General features: G+C 43.9%; 1 protein-coding gene across 5 annotated transcripts in view; it reads left to right on the top strand.

The window, feature by feature from the left end:
- The window catches only part of LOC137504331 (phosphofurin acidic cluster sorting protein 2-like), a 75,892-nt gene that overhangs the window by 34,710 nt on the left and 21,181 nt on the right, over positions 1-20,001 (top strand). For all 5 annotated transcript variants that reach the window (XM_068232606.1, XM_068232603.1, XM_068232604.1 and 2 more), the window contains 10 exons: positions 2,029-2,180; positions 2,359-2,431; positions 3,001-3,066; positions 5,299-5,423; positions 8,379-8,508; positions 10,593-10,697; positions 11,648-11,751; positions 16,337-16,491; positions 18,012-18,122; positions 18,276-18,378. In XM_068232606.1, the coding sequence (XP_068088707.1) occupies positions 2,029-2,180; positions 2,359-2,431; positions 3,001-3,066; positions 5,299-5,423; positions 8,379-8,508; positions 10,593-10,697; positions 11,648-11,751; positions 16,337-16,491; positions 18,012-18,122; positions 18,276-18,378 (1,124 nt within the window). The remainder of the gene's footprint in view (positions 1-2,028; positions 2,181-2,358; positions 2,432-3,000; positions 3,067-5,298; positions 5,424-8,378; positions 8,509-10,592; positions 10,698-11,647; positions 11,752-16,336; positions 16,492-18,011; positions 18,123-18,275; positions 18,379-20,001) is intronic.

Below are 20,001 nucleotides of genomic sequence, written 5' to 3'. Positions count from 1 at the left end.
GTCATTCCTCAAGAGGCGGGTGGACAAACAAAAACCCACAAATTCTGACAAACTCCGTTAATTATGAAATAATTTGTTGCTATCAGTCAGGATTTGGCCCAAAAGTTGATTGACAGTATGCCAGGGCTAATTGCAGAGGTCTTCAAAAAGAAGAGCCATCACTGCAAATATTGACTCTTTGCATAAATTTGATGTAATTGTACGTAAAAGCCTTTGAAACCAGTGTTTGTGCCATTCTCAAAACTTTTGAGAATATATATGTGTGTGTGTATATATATATATATATGTGTATATATATATATATATATATATATATATATATATATATATATATATATATATACTATATATATATATATATATATACTATACTATATATATATATATATATATATATATATACATACTATATATATATATATATATATATATATATATATATACTATATATATATATACTATATACACATATATATATGTATATATACACATATATATATATATACACATACACATATATATATATATATCTCATGCCCTTATTTACATGTGTAATCCTTTATCCCATTTTAGGCATAATACCAGATAATTCCTCATTTCCTATAATGGCCATTTCCACGTATACATATAATGCCTTCTGTATCATATCATCTATCTATCATCTATACTGTATATGCATGTAATTCCTCCTCTTTTGTAATATCTCTCAATGTAATGTTCTTCCTTTATAAGCTCCATTCCATATACATATAAAATGACTTATCCCATGTGATTCCCAATACCTTATTACATATAATGTATATTTCCTTGTATACATAGAATAACTTGGGGCTGATTCAGTTGTAATTATAGTATGTAAATTGGTGAGGGGTTTGGAGACACCAAGAAAGTTGCTGAGAGGGTAGGAGACACCAGGTAAGTTGGAGAGACCAGGTAAATTGAAGAGAGGGTTGGAAACACTAGATAAGTTGAAGAGAGGGTTGGAAAGACTAGATAAGTTGACGATAGGGTTGGAGACACCAGATAAGTTGTTGAGAGGGGTGGAGACACCAGGTAAGTTGTTGAGAGGGGTGGAGACACCAGATAAGTTGTTGAGAGGGGTGGAGACACCAGATAAGTTGTTGAGGGATGGAGACACCAGGTAAGTTGTTGAGAGGGTTGGAGACACCAGGTAAGTTGGCAAGATAGTTGGAGACACCAAGTAAGTTGGAGACTAGAGATTGGTTGGAGGGTTAAGATACAAGGTAAATTGGAGGACTGAAGACAGCAAGTAAGTTGACGACAAGAGTGAAGATACAAGGTAAGTTGTAGATATTGATGGGGGTCTGGAATACCTGTCATTCTTCCAGGGGGTGATAAAACTATCAGGAGAGAACCAGGAGCCCCTGATGGTGTTGTATGTAAGGAAAGAAAACAAATAGGGTACTCACAAAACTGGGTTGCAGAATGGCAACCATGGATTATCGTTTGAACATAGCGTCACCGAACAACAAAAGGAAAATGCCCCCCTCAAAGGGTTTGGAGGTGTAACACTGGGAGGGAGGTGCCCCAAAGGATGTGTAAAATGATTAAAAACAGCTTAAAAGGCAAGAAAACGTACTCCAAGACAAGGACTGATACAAGATGCAAATAATTTTTTCAAAAACACAAAGCATTTTGCCGGCATCCACCCACTTCCTTGGGTCAATAAAGATAAGGAAAGCTGTGGAAAGAGATGGGAAGGAATCAAAGTCCAGTATACAGGTATGGCAGGCTGCTGTTTCCACACAAGCATACATCTCAGTGACCTCCCCTGTATAGCGCCAATACCCATACATACAATCAGCCCGTATATCGTCCCGTGCATGTATGTGATGACGGTGTTTTCCGTGTGCTGTGTACACAATCATGTAATTTGTGGGTGTCATCTCGTGGGGGGTGTTGAAGCCCATCTGTTGTCATTGAGCTGTCTGTTATGTTCTCCTCCACCCAGTGGTCTGATGATATCACCTGGTGGGGCTTATGCCTTTTCCTCTGTTTGTCCTCCAGTCGCTGGATGCGGAGCGCACGTGTCGGGAGCAGGAGGAAGATGAGGAGCTTGGACTCCTCTATGACAGCCTGGATGAGTGTAATAACAGCGAGAGTGGGTTTGACATTGAGGACAATGACAGCGTCATGAGCACCCCAAAACCAACTCTGAGGTGAGGAGCAACCATTGGGATATGGTGTAATAATCATGCATAGTGTGCTTGGTATATTGTGGGGCCAGACCAAATTCATAGAATATACTCGGGGGGGGGGGGGGGGGGGGGCTTTCCCCTTGTGACTTATCCTTGTGCATGGCAATGTCAACTGTGGCAATCACTGCTTCTCTTTCAGGAGATATTTTGAAGGTGTTTCCAACTCCGGGTCACAAACTGAGATCAGTCAGAAAGGAACAGACAAGGGCGGAGTGAGTATAAAGCAGTGCGCTCCAAACGGTGCCTTTGGAAAATGGTGTAACAATTGACAATATGGCACCCTCTGCTTAAAGGGAACAAAGCACCACCTCTTTTTCCTGGTTTCTAATAGCTATAGGAGCTGCCATATTCCCCCCTCCCCTTCTAGCAGCCCATCATTTATCCAGGGGAAGGCATCTGTGACTTCTCTAAACTCTTTGAAGCATAATGTCCTATGTACAAATCCCCCCCCCACACACACACACACACACCCAGCTCCCCTGCAAATTTCTACAGTCGGGCAGACCTCAGAAGTAGGGTAGTTAAAAAGCCTTTGCTGAACTTTTAAATGTAAAAAGAAGAGGTAAAACTGAAGTTATTTTTAATAATGAGACACATTATTGGCATGCATTTTTAATGTGCTTGGTTCACTTTAAATATTGGGGTGTTATGGAGATGCAGCACACAAGACACACAATGAAATGGTTCAGCCACTGGCGACAATCTTCCCCCGATCCCTGTTTTTGCCGAAAACTTTGGATATAAAGAATATCACCCATGATTCAAATGTGGTTTCTTCCAGATGGAGAGGGGGGATCTGAAGCTTCTCCACACTCGTTCTGAGGACACAGACCCAGGGCTGGCCGATGTAAGTGATTTCAAGTGTACCTTCAGTCAGAAAACTCAAGCCTTGTACACTCACTAGATCAGGCATGGGCAAACTTGGCCCTCCAGCTGTTGAGGAACTGCAAGTCCCACAATGCATTGCAGGAGTCTGACAGCCACAGTCATGACTCATAAAGGCAAATGCATTGTGGGATTTGTAGTTCCTTAACAGCTGGAGTGCCAATTTTGCCCATGCCTGCACTAGATGGTTCTTTACTCCACCCTCCTGGATCGCATGTCACATGCTCCCAAAGTCCTACTAACAAGCATTAAAGGGGAACTGAAGTAAGAGGTATACAGAGGCTGACATATTTATTTCCTTTTAATCAATAGCAGTTGCCTGGAAGCCCTGCTGGTCTATTTCTCTGCAGTAGTATCTGAATAACACCAGAAACAAGCATGCAGCTAATCTTGTCATATCTGAAACACCTGATCTGCTGCATGCTTGTTCAGGGGCTATGGCTAATAGTATTAGAGGCAGAGGATCAGCAGGGCTGCCAGACAACTGGTATTGCTTAAAAGGAAATAAACATGGCAGCCTCCATATACCTCTCTCTTCAGTTCCCCTTTAAGAGCACCTGCTTCCCGAGTCTGCATCATCGATGGGTTTTGTGAATGGAATGGTTCAGTAGGGGGCAGGCTGAGTGGCTGAGATTGTTAGCATATCCATTTGTAGAGTTTGCCAGCAGGCCTCGGACTGTGAGCAGAATGAACTACTGGAGAATTTGGTGGTTAATTTGATGATCATGTTTGGTGTGAATTATTAATTGTGCAGTCATAGAATTTGAGTAGATTGACTGTGGTATAGTTTTGCCATTTATGACAGGTACAAAGTGCATGTATTGGCAAATGCATAGTATTAGCGTCAAAGTAGATTGGTAGGTGAACTAGTAATAGATTATGTTTGTGTAGATTGGTGGTTATATGATGCCTGGATTGATGGTAGTATGATGGTAGTGTTGGTGTAGATTGGCGGTTATAAGATGCCTGGGTTGGTGGTATTGTGATAGTAGTGTTGGTGTAGATTGGTGGTATTATGATGATTTGGTTAGTGTAGATTGCTGGTTATTTGTTGCCTGGGTTGGTGGTATTATGATGATACTGTTGGTGTAGATTGGTGGTTATATGATGCCTGGATTGGTAGTATTGTGAATGGTAGTGTTGGTGTATATTGGTGGATGTATGAATGTCTGTATTGGTGGTATTATGATGGTAGTGTTGGTATAGATTGGTGGTTATATGATGCCTGGGTTGGTGGTATTATGATGGTAATGTTGGTTTAGATTTGTGGTTACTGGTATATGATGTCTGTATTGGTGGTATTATGCCGGTAATGTTGGTTTAGATTTGTGGTTACCGGTATATGGCGTCTGTATTGGTGGTATTATGCTGGTAGTGTTAGTATAGATTGGTGGTTGTATGATGTCTGTATTGGTGGTATTATGACAGTAGGGTGGTATAGATTGGTGGTTATATGATGCTTGGGTTGGTGGTATTATGATGGTAGTGTTGGTATATATTTGTGGTTATATGATGTCTGGATTGGTGGTATTATGATGGTAGTGTTGGTATATATTTGTGGTTATATGATGTCTGGATTGGTGGTATTATGATGGTAGTGTTAGTATAGATTGGTGATTGTAAGATTTCTGGATTGGTGGTATTATGATGGTAGTGTTGGTATAGATTGGTGATTGTATGATTTCTGGATTGGTGGTATTATGATTGTAGTGTTGGTATAGATTGGTGGTTATATGATGTCTGTATTGGTGGTATTATGCTGGTAGTGTTAGTATAGATTTGTGGTTATATGATGTCTGTACTGGTGGTATTATGATGGTAGTGTTAGTATAGATTGGTGGTTATATGATGCCTGGGTTGGTGGTATTATGATGGTAGTGTTTGGTATAGATTTGTGGTTATATGGTATCTGGGCGGATGTTGAAGTAATGCTACGAATGGTGTAGAATGGAGATATGGTGATAATACTGGCATGGACAGGTGATGATATTGAAATAATATTCTCAGGAAGTGACATTAGTAAGAAGGGTACTTCAGAGGTGACTGGATCAAAGCTGAACAGTGGTCAGCGTGTACCAACATCATTCTACCAGTAATAAAGCTCTCCCTTAATGCCATCATATGCCCTAAATACCTGATCTGCTCAGGATGATGATCTCCTCATCACACTTCGTATCCATTTTTTTCTATACAGGAGGCCACCGACCCCCTCCCACCAGCCAACCTGGCAACAGATCCTTCCAACTGGGAGCCCCTGGAGAGAATCCCACACTTAGGCATGATCTCCAGAGCTGAGTCCCAGATTATCATGTCTCCCAGGTAAGAAATCCTGCATCAATCATACAGACAGATACATCACAAATAAGACTGGTATAATATTTATCATTGATGAGCAAAGCTGTACCCGTGTCAGTAAGAGAGCCTGTATTGCCAGTGTGAATAACAATGTTTGTGAGAGAGGTTGTATCGGCAGTGAATAGGAGTGTCGGTGAGAGAGGTTGTATCGGCACTGAATAGGAGGGTCAGTGAGAGAGGTTGTATCGGCAGTGAATAGGAGCGTCAGTGAGAGAGGTTGTATCGGCAGTGAATAGAAGTGTCAGTGAGAGAGGTTGTATCGGCAGTGAATAAGAGTGTCAGTGAGCGAGGTTGTATTGGCAGTGAATAGGAGCGTCAGTGAGAGAGGTTGTATCGGCAGTGAATAGGAGCGTCAGTGAGAGAGGTTGTATCGGCAGTAAATAGGAGTGTCAGTGAGAGAGGTTGTATCGGCAGTGAATAGAAGTTTCAGTGAGAGAGGTTGTATCGGCAGTGAATCGGAGTGTCAGTGAGCGAGGGTGTATTGGCAGTGAATAGGAGTGTCAGTGAGCGAGGTTGTATTGGCAGTGAATAGGACTGTCAGTAAGTGAGGTTGTATTGGCAGTGAATAGGAGTGTCAGTGAGAAAGGTTGTATTGGCAGTGAATAGGAGTGTCAGTAAGTGAGGTTGTATTGGCAGTGAATAGGAGTGTCAGTGAGAGAGGTTGTATCGGCAGTAAATAGGAGTGTCAGTGAGAGAGATTGTATCAGCAGTGAATAGGAGTGTCAGTGAGCGAGGTTGTATTGGCAGTGAATAGGAGTGTCAGTGAGCGAGGTTGTATTGGCAGTGAATAGGAGTGTCAGTGAGCGAGGTTGTATTGGCAGTGAATAGGAGTGTCAGTGAGAAAGGTTGTATTGGCAGTGAATAGGATTGTCAGTAAGTGAGGTTGTATTGGCAGTGAATAGGAGTGTCAGTGAGCGAGGTTGTATTGGCAGTGAATAGGATTGTCAGTGAGCGAGGTTGTATTGGCAGTGAATAGAAGTGTCAGTGAGCGAGGTTGTATTGGCAGTGAATAGGACTGTCAGTAAGTGAGGTTGTATTGGCAGTGAATAGGAGTGTCAGTGAGAGAGGTTGTATCGGCAGTAAATAGGAGTGTCAGTGAGAGAGGTTGTATCAGCAGTGAATAGGAGTGTCAGTGAGCGAGGTTGTATTGGCAGTGAATAGGAGTGTCAGTGAGCGAGGTTGTATTGGCAGTGAATAGGAGTGTCAGTGAGCGAGGTTGTATTGGCAGTGAATAGGAGTGTCAGTGAGAGAGGTTGTATTGGCAGTGAATAGGCGTGTCAGTGAGAAAGGTTGTATTGGCAGTGAATAGGATTGTCAGTAAGTGAGGTTGTATTGGCAGTGAATAGGAGTGTCAGTGAGCGAGGTTGTATTGGCAGTGAATAGGAGTGTCAGTGAGCGAGGTTGTATTGGCAGTGAATAGGAGTGTCAGTGAGAAAGGGTGTATTGGCAGTGAATAGGATTGTCAGTAAGTGAGGTTGTATTGGCAGTGAATAGGCGTGTCAGTGAGAGAGGTTGTATTGGCAGTGAATAGGAGTGTCAGTAAGTGAGGTTGTATTGGCAGTGAATAGGAGTGTCAGTGAGCGAGGTTGTATTGGCAGTGAATAGGAGTGTCAGTGAGAAAGGTTGTATTGGCAGTGAATAGGATTGTCAGTACGTGAGGTTGTATTGACAGTGAATAGGCGTGTCAGTGAGAGAGGTTGTATTGGCAGTGAATAGGAGTGTCAGTAAGTGAGGTTGTATTGGCAGTGAATAGGCGTGTCAGTGAGAGAGGTTTTATTGGCAGTGAATAGGAGTGTCAGTGAGAGAGGTTGTATTGGCAGTGAATAGGAATGTCAGTAAGTGAGGTTGTATTGGCAGTGAATAGGCGTGTCAGTGAGAGAGGTTGTATTGGCAGTGAATAGGAGTGTCAGTAAGTGAGGTTGTATTGGCAGTGAATAGGCGTGTCAGTGAGAGAGGTTGTATTGGCAGTGAATAGGACTGTCAGTAAGTGAGGTTGTATTGGCAGTGAATAGGAGTGTCAGTGAGAAAGGTTGTATTGGCAGTGAATAGGAGTGTCAGTAAGTGAGGTTGTATTGGCAGTGAATAGGAGTGTCAGTGAGAAAGGTTGTATTGGCAGTGAATAGGCGTGTCAGTGAGAGAGGTTGTATTGGCAGTGAATAGGAGTGTCGGTGAGAAAGGTTGTATTGTCAGTGAATAGGAGTGTCAGTGAGAAAGGTTGTATCGGCAGTGAATAGGAGTGTCAGTGAGAGAGGTTGTATTGCCAGTGAATAGGAGTGTCAGTGAGAAAGGTTGTATTGTCAGTGAATAGGAGTGTCAGTGAGAGAGGTTGTATTGTCAGTGAATAGGAGTGACAGTAAGGAAGCCTATATTATCAGTTAATAGCAGTGTCAGTGAGGGAACCTGTATTGTCAGTGAATAGCAGTGTCAGTGAGGGAACCTGTATTGTCAGTGAATAGCAGAGTCAGTGAGGGAACCTGTATTGTCAGTGAATAGCAGTGTCAGTGAGGAAAATGCAGCCAATCATCATGCAGTCCAACCCACTAAGTACCATCACCTCTGGACGAAAGGAAATACCTCAGAGTACTCGGATACACCATACCAATATTTATTAATGGAATCCTGCTAGTAATAATGTACATCGCTGATTACATTCAGCTGTTCTGTATTTTGGGGCCCCTCCTCCCAGCTTGTCACTTATAGACCTATCTGTTTATTTATAAAGTATGTGTAGTGATATATAATAGGGTGTTTGGGGTATGGCATTGAAGTACATCTCATTGAAGGATATCCTCTTGTGTAGGGACAATTTCCCATATCAGCCTGCGGTAATGAGCAGTGGCTGTCTTATTCTTCTCATTTTGACTCTTTTCCCTGTTATTGTCTTTACACTCTGGCCTCATACCTGCATCCTCCTCTCAGACAGGAGAATAAGTTGTCCCGCGGACCCCGAAGTGTCTCCATGAGAGATCGACAGAATCCTCGCGCCACTGGTGACCGGGGCAGCAGCCTGGAGGGTGAATTCTCCCCAGAGTCCCGGCTCTGCAGTCAGGTCAGTGATCACCAAATGGCAAACGTAAATGTCATATATCGTGTCAGTAGGTGTAATATTTGGCTGTGTATATTGTAACTAGGTGTAATATGTGGCTGTGTATGGTGTCTGGTGTCACTAGGCGTAATATGTGTATGGTGTCACTAAGTGTAATATGTGGCTGTGTATGGTGTCACTAGGTGTAATATGTGTATGTTGTCACTCGGTGTAATATGTGGCTGTGTATGGTGTCAGTAGGTTGTCACTTTGTGTAATATGTGGCTGTGTATGGTGTCAGTAGGTGTAATATGTGTCTGTGTATGGTGTCAGTAGGTGTAATATGTAGCTGTGTATGGTGTCAGTAGGTGTAATATGTAGCTGTGTATGGTGCCAGTAGGTGTAATATGTGACTGTGCATGGTGTCACAACATGCAAAATCAAATTATTTTTTTTAACGATCCGATTTTTGACTCCGATATAAAAAAAATTACTGCATGCTGCTACGTTTTTTTTAATCGGAATCAAAAATCGCATCGCATAAAAAATTGGAATTGCATGTAGTGTGCAAGAGGCATAATATGTGGCTGTGTATTGTGTCACCAGATGTAATATGTGGCTGGGTATGGTGTCACCAGATGTAATATGTGGCTGGCTATGGTGTCACTAGATGAAATATCTGGCCGTGTATGGTGTCACTAGTGTAATATGTGGCTTTGTATGGTGTCAGTAGGTGTAATATGTGGATGTGTATGGTGTCGCTAGATGTGATATGAGGCTTTGTATGGTGTCAGTAGGTGTAATATTTGGCTGTGTATGGTGTCTGGTGTCACTAGGTGTAATATGTGTATGGTGTCACTAAGTGTAATATGTGGCTGTGTATGGTGTCAGTTAGTGTAATATGTGGCTGTGTATGGTGTCACTAGGTGTAATATGTGTATGGTGTCAGTAGGTGTAATATGTGGCTGTGTATGTTGTCACTTGGTGTAATATGTGGCTGTGTATGGTGTCAGTAGGTGTAATATGTGGCTGTGTATGTTACTCTGTGTAATATGTGGCTGTGTATGTATGGTGTCAGTAGGTGTAATATGTGTCTGTGTATGGTGTCAGTAGGTGTAATATGTAGCTGTGTATGGTGTCAGTAGGTGTAATATGTGACTACATGGTGCCAGTAGGTGTAATATGTGAATGTGCATGGTGTCACAACATGCAAAATCAATATTTTTTTTTTTTTTAACGATCCGATTTTTGACTCCGATATAAAAAAAAAGTACTGCATGCTGCTACGTTTTTTTAATCGGAATCAAAAATAGCATTGCATAAAAAGTTGGAATTGCATGTAGTGTGCAAGAGGCGTAATATGTGGCTGTGTATTGTGTCACCAGATGTAATATGTGGCTGGGTATGGTGTCACCAGATGTAATATGTGGCTGGCTATGGTGTCACTAGATGAAATATCTGGCCGTGTATGGTGTCACTAGTGTAATATGTGGCTTTGTATGGTGTCAGTAGGTGTAATATGTGGATGTGTATGGTGTCGCTAGATGTGGTATGAGGCTTTGTATGGTGTCAGTAGGTGTAATATTTGGCTGTGTATGGTGTCTGGTGTCACTAGGTGTAATATTTGGTGTAATTGCCTTCTTAAAACAGAAGGAAATTTGCAATAATTCAGTTATAAATGAACATTTGTGGTTACCCACAATGCACACCTACTAAATATGCAAATTATCCCTTTTTATCCCCCTATACATTCCTAGTAGTTTGGGTCACCCTGAGCTGCTTGGTTACTCTGTAGGTGTAATATGTGTATGGTGTCACTAAGTGTTATATGTGGCTGTGTATGGTGTCAGTTAGTGTAATATGTGGCTGTGTATGGTGTAATATGGTGTAATATGTGGCTGTGGCTGGTGTCACTAGGTGTAATATGTGGCTGTGTATGGTGTCACTAGGTGTAATATGTGGCTGTGTCTGGTGTCACTTGGTGTAATATGTGGCTGTGTATGGTGTCACTAGGTGTAATATGTGGCTGTGTATGATGACACCAGGTGTAATATGTGTCAGTTCATGGTGTCACTAGGTATATGCTATAATGGTGGATTTTCTTGTAGGTCCCACGGAAGTCTGTATTTGATGAATTGAATGAGATTCTTGGACCAGAACAACAACTTCCAGACAGCATCATCCTGATCAACACAACAGATTGGCACGGGCAGGTGAGAGGTTATGAGATGGAGTGGGGAGAGGTATGAGCAGGTGATGGAGGAGAGGTATGAGCAGGTGATGGAAGAGAGGTATGAGCAGGTGATGGAGGAGAGGTATGAGCAGGTGATGGAGGAGAAGTATGAGCAGGTGAGGGAAAAGAGGTATGAGCAGGTGAGGGCAGAGAGGTATGAACAGGTGATGGAAGAGAGGTATAAGCAGGTGATGGAAGAGAGGTATAAGCAGGTGATAGAAGAAAGGTATGAGCAGGTCATGGAGGAGAGGTATGAACAGGTGAAGGAGAAGAGATATGAGCAGGTGATGGAGGAGAGGTATGAGCAGGTGATGGAGGTGAGGTATGAGCAGTTGAGGGAGGAGAGGTATGAGCAGTTGAGGGAGGAGAGGTATGAGCAGTTGAGGGAGGAGAGGTATGAGTAGGTGATGGAGGAGAGGTATGAGCAGGTGATGGAGGAGAAGTATGAGCAATGAGCAGGTGATGGAAGAGAGTGATGGTTAAGTAATGGAGGAGAGGTATGAGCAGGTGATGGAGGAGGGGTATGAGCAGTTGAGGGAGGAGAGGTATGAGCAGGTGATGGAGGAGAGGTATGAGCAATGAGCAGGTGATGGAAGAGAGTTATGGTTAAGTAATGGAGGAGAGGTATGAGCAGGTGATGGAGGAGAGGTATGAGTGGGTGATGTGATGGAGGGGGTTGGAACAGATGCTATGTGATTTGGAAGATATATATGTCGGGTTGTTGGGAGGGATATGGTCATATGACCTCTTTGTAGAATATCTAATTACACTTGGAAGTCACATGACACTGATGTAGATTTGCTCAGCTTCTCTGCTCCAGTTCCTAGAGCATCTCATGTAACTCATCTCACCTCATATGTAGACTGCGAGCCAATGGTGTCTCATTTCCTTCTTCCTACACCACCAGTGACACTTCTCTGTTTTTTCCAGTATGTCAGAGAGCAGCTGTCCGGGAAGCTACAGATGGTGTCCACGTGTTCCTCTGCCGATGTCCAGGCTGCCTTCTGCGGGATCATTGCCCGTATCCAGAGATAGTGAGTACTGACTGCACACACAGCACATAACTCTCGACACGTCTCTGTTTCAGAATCTTCTTTATTTGTCAAGTACAACGATAGTCGTACCCGGAATTATTTCTTATTTGTGGTTCACATGGCTTTGGCAGAAGTACATATACCAGACATTCCAATGACAAACCTGGGAGATATACAGTGAGACAAGCTTGAGAGGCATACATTTAGAGCATGGGAGACGTGCTTTGAGAACTAGGGAGCAAGCTCACAAAGTAGTAATAGGAGGGCCTTGCATTCAGATCAGCGCTAAAATGATAAAAAGATAGAACTGCTAAACAAACCAAGTACAGTATTACACTCACAAGAGTAGTAAGAACATGAGCATATAGCAGGTGATCAGTGTTCCTGGGACACCGCCTCATACTTCGTGTTCTGAGTGCATCAGACGACGGTCCACACCGTCATTCAAACACCCCCACCTTGCACTGCTGGTTCCTATTACTCTTGTGAGTGTAATACTTCATTTTAACCTCTTTGTTAGTGGGGGATCACACCCACAACCCTGAGATTAAAAGGAACCGAAACTGATCTAAAAAAAGAGCTTCACTTACCTGGAGCTTCTGCCAGCCCCCTGCAGCCTTCCCGTGTCTGCGACGGGACAAAACGATCCTCTGGTCCCCCGCAGCGAGTCAGCTTTGATTTTGCCAATTGGCCAGTCGACGTCCACTGCGCCTGTGCGGCCCTGGCCACACATCCTCTATCGCTGGGAGTATCCTGTGCATGCGCAGTAGGAGATTTTCTCATTCTGCGCATGCGCAGGATGCTTCCAGCGGCAGGAGCGTGATCGAGGACGCATGTGGCTAAGACCGTGCAGGTGCAGGGCCATCCACATGGCTGAGTTGGCAAAAAATATTTTAGTGGCTGGGGGGGACTGGAGGATCGTTTTGTCCCGGCGCGGGCACAGGGGGCTGATAGAAACCCCGGGTAAGTGAAACTTCTTTTTTTTTAAAGACCGGTTTAGGTTCCCTCATGCTGTGAACTGTATGATATAGGATGCCTCAATGTATGCGTCCTAAGTTTTTTTTAAACACATATTTATTTAGGGCCTGATTCCACTACACACAGATTAGATGCAGAATGGATGCAGAAAAAACGGCTCCAATGAAAGCCTATGGGAAAGCATCGAAAAATCACGTTTAGTGGAAACTAACTATGGCTAAGATTACTGAATACATAAAGAAGTCATAAACCGTGCTTTGCAAAAGTATTCACCCCCTTTGCATTTCTTTCATGTTTTGTTACCTCACAACCTGGATTTAAAATAGATTGTGTGAGAGTTTACAAAATTTAATTGACAGAACATGGCTAAAACGTAGAAGATGTATTATTTGGTTTATTGTGAAGCAAACAACAAATAGGACAAAATAACTCAAAGCATGCAGAACTGTTCACCCTTCTAAAGTGATTTCTTTATGGGACCACCTATTGCAGCAAATACAGCTGCAAGTCGCTTTGGAGAAGTTACTATGGCCCAGTGCACACCGAGCGGTTTTTGATGCGATCCGCCGGCCGCATCCGCCTGTCAAACCGCTCAGTTAATGTATCTCAATGAGATGGTGCACACCGGCGGTTTGAGGGTTGTAGCAAACCACAAATGTGCCTCCTGCTGCACGTTTGGGGTTTGCAGAAGCGTTTCTGCCTCAATGTAAAGGATAGGAAAAACGCAAACCGCTCTGGAAAACGCTAGATCAAAGTGGTTTTCCAGGTGTTTTTGTTACAGAAGCTGTTCAGTAACATCTTTTACTGTTACAATATTTGTAATTTGTTACACAAAAAAACGCAGGCAAAATCGCTAGGCATGTTTAGAAATCCGCTCTAAACATGCCTAGAATCGCTCTGAAATCTGCTCCCAAAACCGCTAGCTTTTTGCAGATCTGCTAGCGGTTTTGGTGTGCACTGGGCCTATGAGCTTGCCACCTCTTGCCACTGGGATTTTTGCCAATTCCTCAAAGCCAAACTGCTACAGCTCCTTCATGTTGAATGGTTTTCACTTTTGAACAGCAATCGTTAAGTCTAACCACAGATTCTCTATTGGATTGAAGTCTGGACTTTGACTAGGCCATTCCAACACATTTAAATGTTTCCCCTTAAACTACTCGAGTGCTGCTTTAGCAGAATGCTTTGGGTCATTGTCCTGCTGAAAGGTGAGCCTCCATCCCGGTCTCATATCACTGGCAGGCTGACGCAGGTTTTTCTCAAGAATATCCCTGTATTTAGCGCCATCCATCTTTTCCTTGACTCGGACCAGTTTCTCAGTCCCTGCTGCTTAAAACATCCCCTCAATATGATGCTGCCACCACCAGATTTCATAGTGGCTATGGTATTCTTGATGGAATGTGTTGGATTTGTGCCAGACTCATTTATTCTTATCTGACCCCAGAGCACCTTCCTCCTTACATTTGAGGAGTCACCCACATGTCTTTTGGCAGACTCATAACTTGTTTACTTATTTTTAACACTTATGTAATGACCTTTTCTGGCCACTCTTCCATGAAGCCCATCTCTGTGGAGAGTGTGGCTTATTGTGGTCCTATGGACAGATAATCCAGACTCTGGTGTGGAATTCTGACACTCCTGCAGGGTTACCTTTGGTCTCTGTTCTGCTTCTCTTCCTTGCTCAGTCTGTGAGTTTTGGTGGGCAGCACTCTCTAGGCAGATTTGTTGTGGTATGCCATGTTTTTTTTCCATTTGATGATGGATTTGGTTGTACACCAGGGAATATTCAGAGTTTGGATATTTTTTTATAACCCAACTCGGACTTGTTCTTCTCAACTACCTTGTCCCTACCATGTTTGGAGACCTCCTTGGTCTTCATGGTGCGATGCTCTTAGTGGCGTTGAAGCCTCTAGGGCTTTCTGAAAAGGTGTGTTTATACTGACAGATCATGTGACACTAAGATTGCACACAAGTGGACTTTACTTCACTGATTATATGACTTTTGAAGGTAATTGGTTGCACCAGGTCTTTTTAGGGGCTTCATGGCAAAGGGGGTGAATTCATATGCACATGCCAATTTTCACTTTATTATTTTTTTTAATTTTTATATATATTATTTATCATTTCATCTCACCAACTTGGACTAGTTTTTACAGATCTATCACATAAAATGACAGGTTGGAATGTAACAAAATAGGCAGAAAGCCAAGGGGGAGGAATACATTTTCAAAGCACTGTAAGAATGTAAACTGTGTCTGATACTGTTACTTAAAGGGAACCCCAGGTGATAGGTATATGGTGGCTGCCATATTTATTTCCTTGTAGACAATGCTAGTTGCCTGGCAGCCCTGTTGATCTTCTGGAATAAGTAGTGTCTGAGTCAAAACCCTGGAACAAGCATATAGCTTATCCAGCTAAGTCAGTTGAGTCAGAGTGCCTGATCTACTGCATGCTTGTTGAGGGTCTATGGCTAAAAGTATTAAAGACACATGATCAGAAAGACAGCCAGGCAACTAGTGTTGTTTAAAAAGAAATAAATATGGCAGCCTCCATATCCCTCTCACCTCAGGTTCCCTTTAAGGTTACTTAAAAACAATGACAACTTGATAATTAAGAAATAATATTGCTGACAATCATCTCATGAGTTGGTATTGATCACCTGATGGGTTGCTAGTGATCACTAGTATGTATTTAGTAGGGTCATACAAGTTGAGAAACAGCCTAAGAAAGCAGCAGTGACGGTGCTGAATTTGCTATGTATATATGATGACATCATACAGAGAGTTTGTTTATGCTAATAAGCGGCAATTGGGGTGTTATGCAGGAAAGGGGCGTGGCCAGTGTCCCATGGTGTTGCATGGCTTTCTTTCTAAGGGCTCTTTTCCACTATGAAACAAGCAACGGATGCAGAGATGCAAGAGGACGCCGCCTTGCATCTCTGCATCCGTTGCTTGTTTGCTCCATTACATTGGACTCGCTCTGCCCGTGATCAAGAGGCATTTGTGCCTCGAAACAGCGCTGCTGTTGGGGTAAATGGACTTTCTTCCATCTCTGTATACACAGGATACTGGTGTATTCACTATGTTGCTAATGTTTTGCATGTAATTGTGCACTGTTGTGCTATGTTTAACTGTATCCTGTCTTTATGTATTGGGGCTTAATTGTACATTGTGTTAATTTCTTATTGATCATTCAAAATAAGAGCATTTGAAATTCAATTCTTGCTGGTGTGCATGTTTTTATTTATCTATTTATAGTATTGTCCATATAACATGGCACCCAGGTATATATGCAGATTTTAGCGCAGCTTATGATTATTTTTGGGTGTGCAGACCTTAATGTATATAAATAAGGCTCTATAGGACCCAGAGCCTTCCCTCTCCTTAGGTAAGTATCTTTTGTTTTGTTAAATTCGCTTCAGACTCCCTTTAATGGCCCCAGAACAGCTGTTGGTTTTATTGAAGATCTCTGACTAGATCTCAGTGATCACCTGATTAGTAGTGAGTGGTCATCTGATGGGTGGTGAGTAGTCATCTGATTAGTAGTGAGTATTCACCTGATGGGTAGTCAATGATTAACTGAGGAGTAACCTGATGGCTTCTCTCTGCAGCTGTAACTGTAACTCTGTCATGCCGCCGGCGGTGAAGATCTTGGTTGCGGGAGATCAGACGTATCTGAGTGTTATTCTCCGATTCTTTGTGGAGCAGCTGGCTGGCAAAACTCCAGACTGGCTGAACTACGTGCGATTCCTCATCCTGCCACTAGGTGAGCACCACAACATGTTATATGTACTGCGCACAACACGACATGTACATACATATCCTGCACGTGATATATACACTAGGGCTGCACAGTTTTTCGGTTTAAAACCGAAACCGCGGTTCGAGGCAAGACGATCTGCTGATCGTCAGTACTTTCGGTTTTTCGGTCCGCTGTCTGTAACATCTTGCTTCTGGCCCCGCTGTGCGCGGATTGGCCAGAAGCAGTGAATATGTATAAGTGTTAATGAGCGGGGGGCAGATCCACTAGAGCGAGCGGCCGGGCACATACAGCAGCATTACCTATCACTGGCTAGCGATGGAATGACGGCAGCGGTAGGCGGAGCTGTATGCTCTGTACAGCTCCGCCTACCACTGCCGTCATTCCATCGCTAGCCAGTGATCGGTAATGCTGTATGATGTGCCCGGCCGCTCGCTCTAGTGGATCCGCCCCCCGCTCATTAACACTTATACATATTCACTGCTTCTGGCCAATCCGCGCACAGCGGGGCCAGAAGCAAGATATTGCGGACCAGGCAGTGCAGACCGTGAGCCAAACCCAAGCCCCCCCCCCCCCCCCCCCAAAGTGCGAAAAGCAGGAATTTAAAAAAAATCGTGGAAAAATCGAAATTGCAATTTCTGAGAGAAAAATCGCAATTTCGATTTTTCCCTAAAATCGTGCAGCCCTAATATACACTCTGCACACCTCCTCTTAGTCTGTGGCATGCTGTAATGTAGTGTGCAGCGATTGTCATGGGGGATACCTCCTCACAGTCTGTGGCATGCTGTGATGTAGTGTGCAATGATTGTCACTGGAGATTCCTCCTCTCAGTCTTTGGGATACAGTGATGTAGCATGCAGTAATTGTCACTGTGACTTCCTACTTTCAGTCTATAGCATGCTGTGATGTAGTGTAGTGATTGTCACTGTGGATTGCTCCTCTCAGTCTGTGGCATGCTGTGACATAGAGTGCAGCGATTGTCTCTGTGGACTCCTTCTCTCCCAGTAGAATGTGTTCACTCATTCTCTAAGGAGTGCAAGTCTCGAATAAGGTCCAGCAATGTCTTAAAGAAGGTGTCCCTGGTTGCAGTATATTTAGGGCGGTTCAGACGGATGTTTTTGCAGCGGTAAATCATGGCTGTGTCACCCGTCGTTTAAGCAATGTCCATCCGAGTGAATGGACCGCCACCTTGCATGATTGTTTACTGACGCCGGCGCAAACGTCGTAATCGATCGTGTTGTTTGATGTCATCTCATTTCTCCCTGGACGCTACATGTAGGATCCAGAATCAGAATCATTTATTTAATCATTTTATCCAGGATCGAGCAACTTCCGTAACCCCATGCGGTGGTCGAAACGCGACGCAAAAATGAAATGACGGAAAGCACTACCGGAAGTTGCCAAATGATTTTGTGTGCGCTCCGTCCCCCCATGTCCCACCCCCGCGTCCCCCTTTGTTTTCTCTCCACCCCTCCTTTCTCTTTCTCCCTCCTTCCCTCTATCTCACCCTTGTCTCTCTCTCACAGGCCCTCACCCTGTAGCGTCATACCTTGCATCGGTGGATAGTAAATATGGCTCCCTTTTCATGGATGCTGTCTGGAGAGATGTGTTCACTCAGACCGAGCCCCCCAGTTCAGGTAAGCCTTACACCCCTTTTTATGATAGGGATAGCATGAGGTATTGGTATGATGGGATATTCAGCAGTGAGGCATCATGGGAGATCTTTCTTGCTCACTTGAGTGATTACACTGGTAGCATGTCATGAATGTTTTTCTCTCTCATCCTCACAGATCGTCTAGACGTGGCCGGACGGGTGTCTCAGTATATTGCTGGGGCGACTGTTTCTCACCAGCTGTTTATCTCTGAGGCCATGTTGACCTATAGGCAGCGCAGGTAATGGGGAGATGATACCAAGAGAGATGTACTGACTGTGGTGGTGGGTGTCCTCCTCTGTAGAATATGTGTGTGAGGATGTGGGTGTCTGGATTGGGGTGGGGTGGGGTGGGGTGGGGAGGGCGAGTGAGGGCAGGAGTGGGAAGATAAGATTTAGGGTTTCTTTGTAAATTGGAAGACAGACACACGGTGGGCTAAACTCAGCCATGGCGGATGATAAAGACCACCATAGTGACTCCAGAGTGTGTATTGCGGTTACCTGATGTCTGCTAACTTTACGGCATGCTGGATTTTTAGCAATGCCCGAGCACTGCACAATCACATTGTTCCCCCCTCCCCCACTCATGGGAATCTGCTCCATTGTTTGTTGTTCTTTCGCCCTCAGCCCTCCTCTATAGCAACAGAGATGTTGCAACCTGGAGGCTGATAAGACGTCTGTACAGCATCAGCACTGCACAAATGATTGTGTACCGTCACTGCCAGGCAACAGAAATCCCTCAGTGTGTACAAGGCTTAAATATTGGGAGTATATACAGAGTAGGAGTGACGGAGCTGTGAATGTGTTGTGACAGAGCTGTGAGAGGTGTGACAGAGATGTGCTGGAGCTGTGAGTGGTGTGACAGAGATGTGACGGAGCTGTGAGAGGAGTGACAGAGATGTGAGAGAAGTGACGGAGCTTTGAGGAGTGACAGAGATGTGACGGAGCTGTGGGAGGAATGACAGAGATGTGACGGAGCTGTGAGAGAAGTGACGGAGCTGTGCAGGGAAAGTTTTCCCTGTCTAGTTGTATAATACATTGTGACGTGATGTGGAGAAGGTAATGTTGCTCCGTCATCTATGGCCAGCACCATATGACCCCACCTGAGTGCGTCAGTGGGATCCGCCACATCTGATGAATGCATCTGTGTGTGTCGCTGTCACATCTTCCACTAATTTATTCCTGTCTTTTGGTGTCTGTGGATCTGGAATCTCTGACAACCACAAACTGTTTTTCTGTATAATATTCCTTTTGTGTTTTTTGGCTGTCCAGGAAAAGAAGTCTGTACTTTGATTTTTACACCAGGTACCCTGGTTGTGTTCTGCTCCACCTTCTCTGTTCCTCGATGTTCCACTTTCTGTTTCTCAGCAGAGATTCATGTCTAAGCGTCTTTGTAATTCTACATTTTGCTTCTGCAAACTGCTAAGCCGTCTAGCTGGGAGCCCCACAGGCGTACGGTAGCCAGATGTGAAAATGGTTTATGGTCGTATTGTCTAGCTGGCCAGTGCGTCCCCTCATCATCACTGCTCCATGACAACTAAGCGCTACAAATGATCTCAAATTTGTGGTTTCTTTAGTACAGCAGCATCTCAAGGCTTCATTCACTGGAGTGGCTGAACTGCATGTGTGCTAAGTGGCTCAGCTAGCAATCTGCAGGAAATTGGCTGTGTAATGCAACCAAACTGTACATATATCATTAGTTGCCACATAGTGCAGTTACTGTCCGGTAGAAAATCGCCTCGCAATATATAGTGGGCAGCATCACCCAGTCAGATGTTCATTCATGGGAAGTGCACCACTCCACCAACAGTGCCAAACAGGGCCACAAGGACCTGGAAGAGCCACAGGCTACTTGTCCAGTGGTG

The sequence above is a fragment of the Hyperolius riggenbachi genome, chromosome 4 (assembly GCF_040937935.1).
Source record: "Hyperolius riggenbachi isolate aHypRig1 chromosome 4, aHypRig1.pri, whole genome shotgun sequence".
Lineage (NCBI taxonomy): Eukaryota > Metazoa > Chordata > Amphibia > Anura > Hyperoliidae > Hyperolius > Hyperolius riggenbachi.
This window is presented reverse-complemented; position numbering and strand designations above follow the sequence as displayed.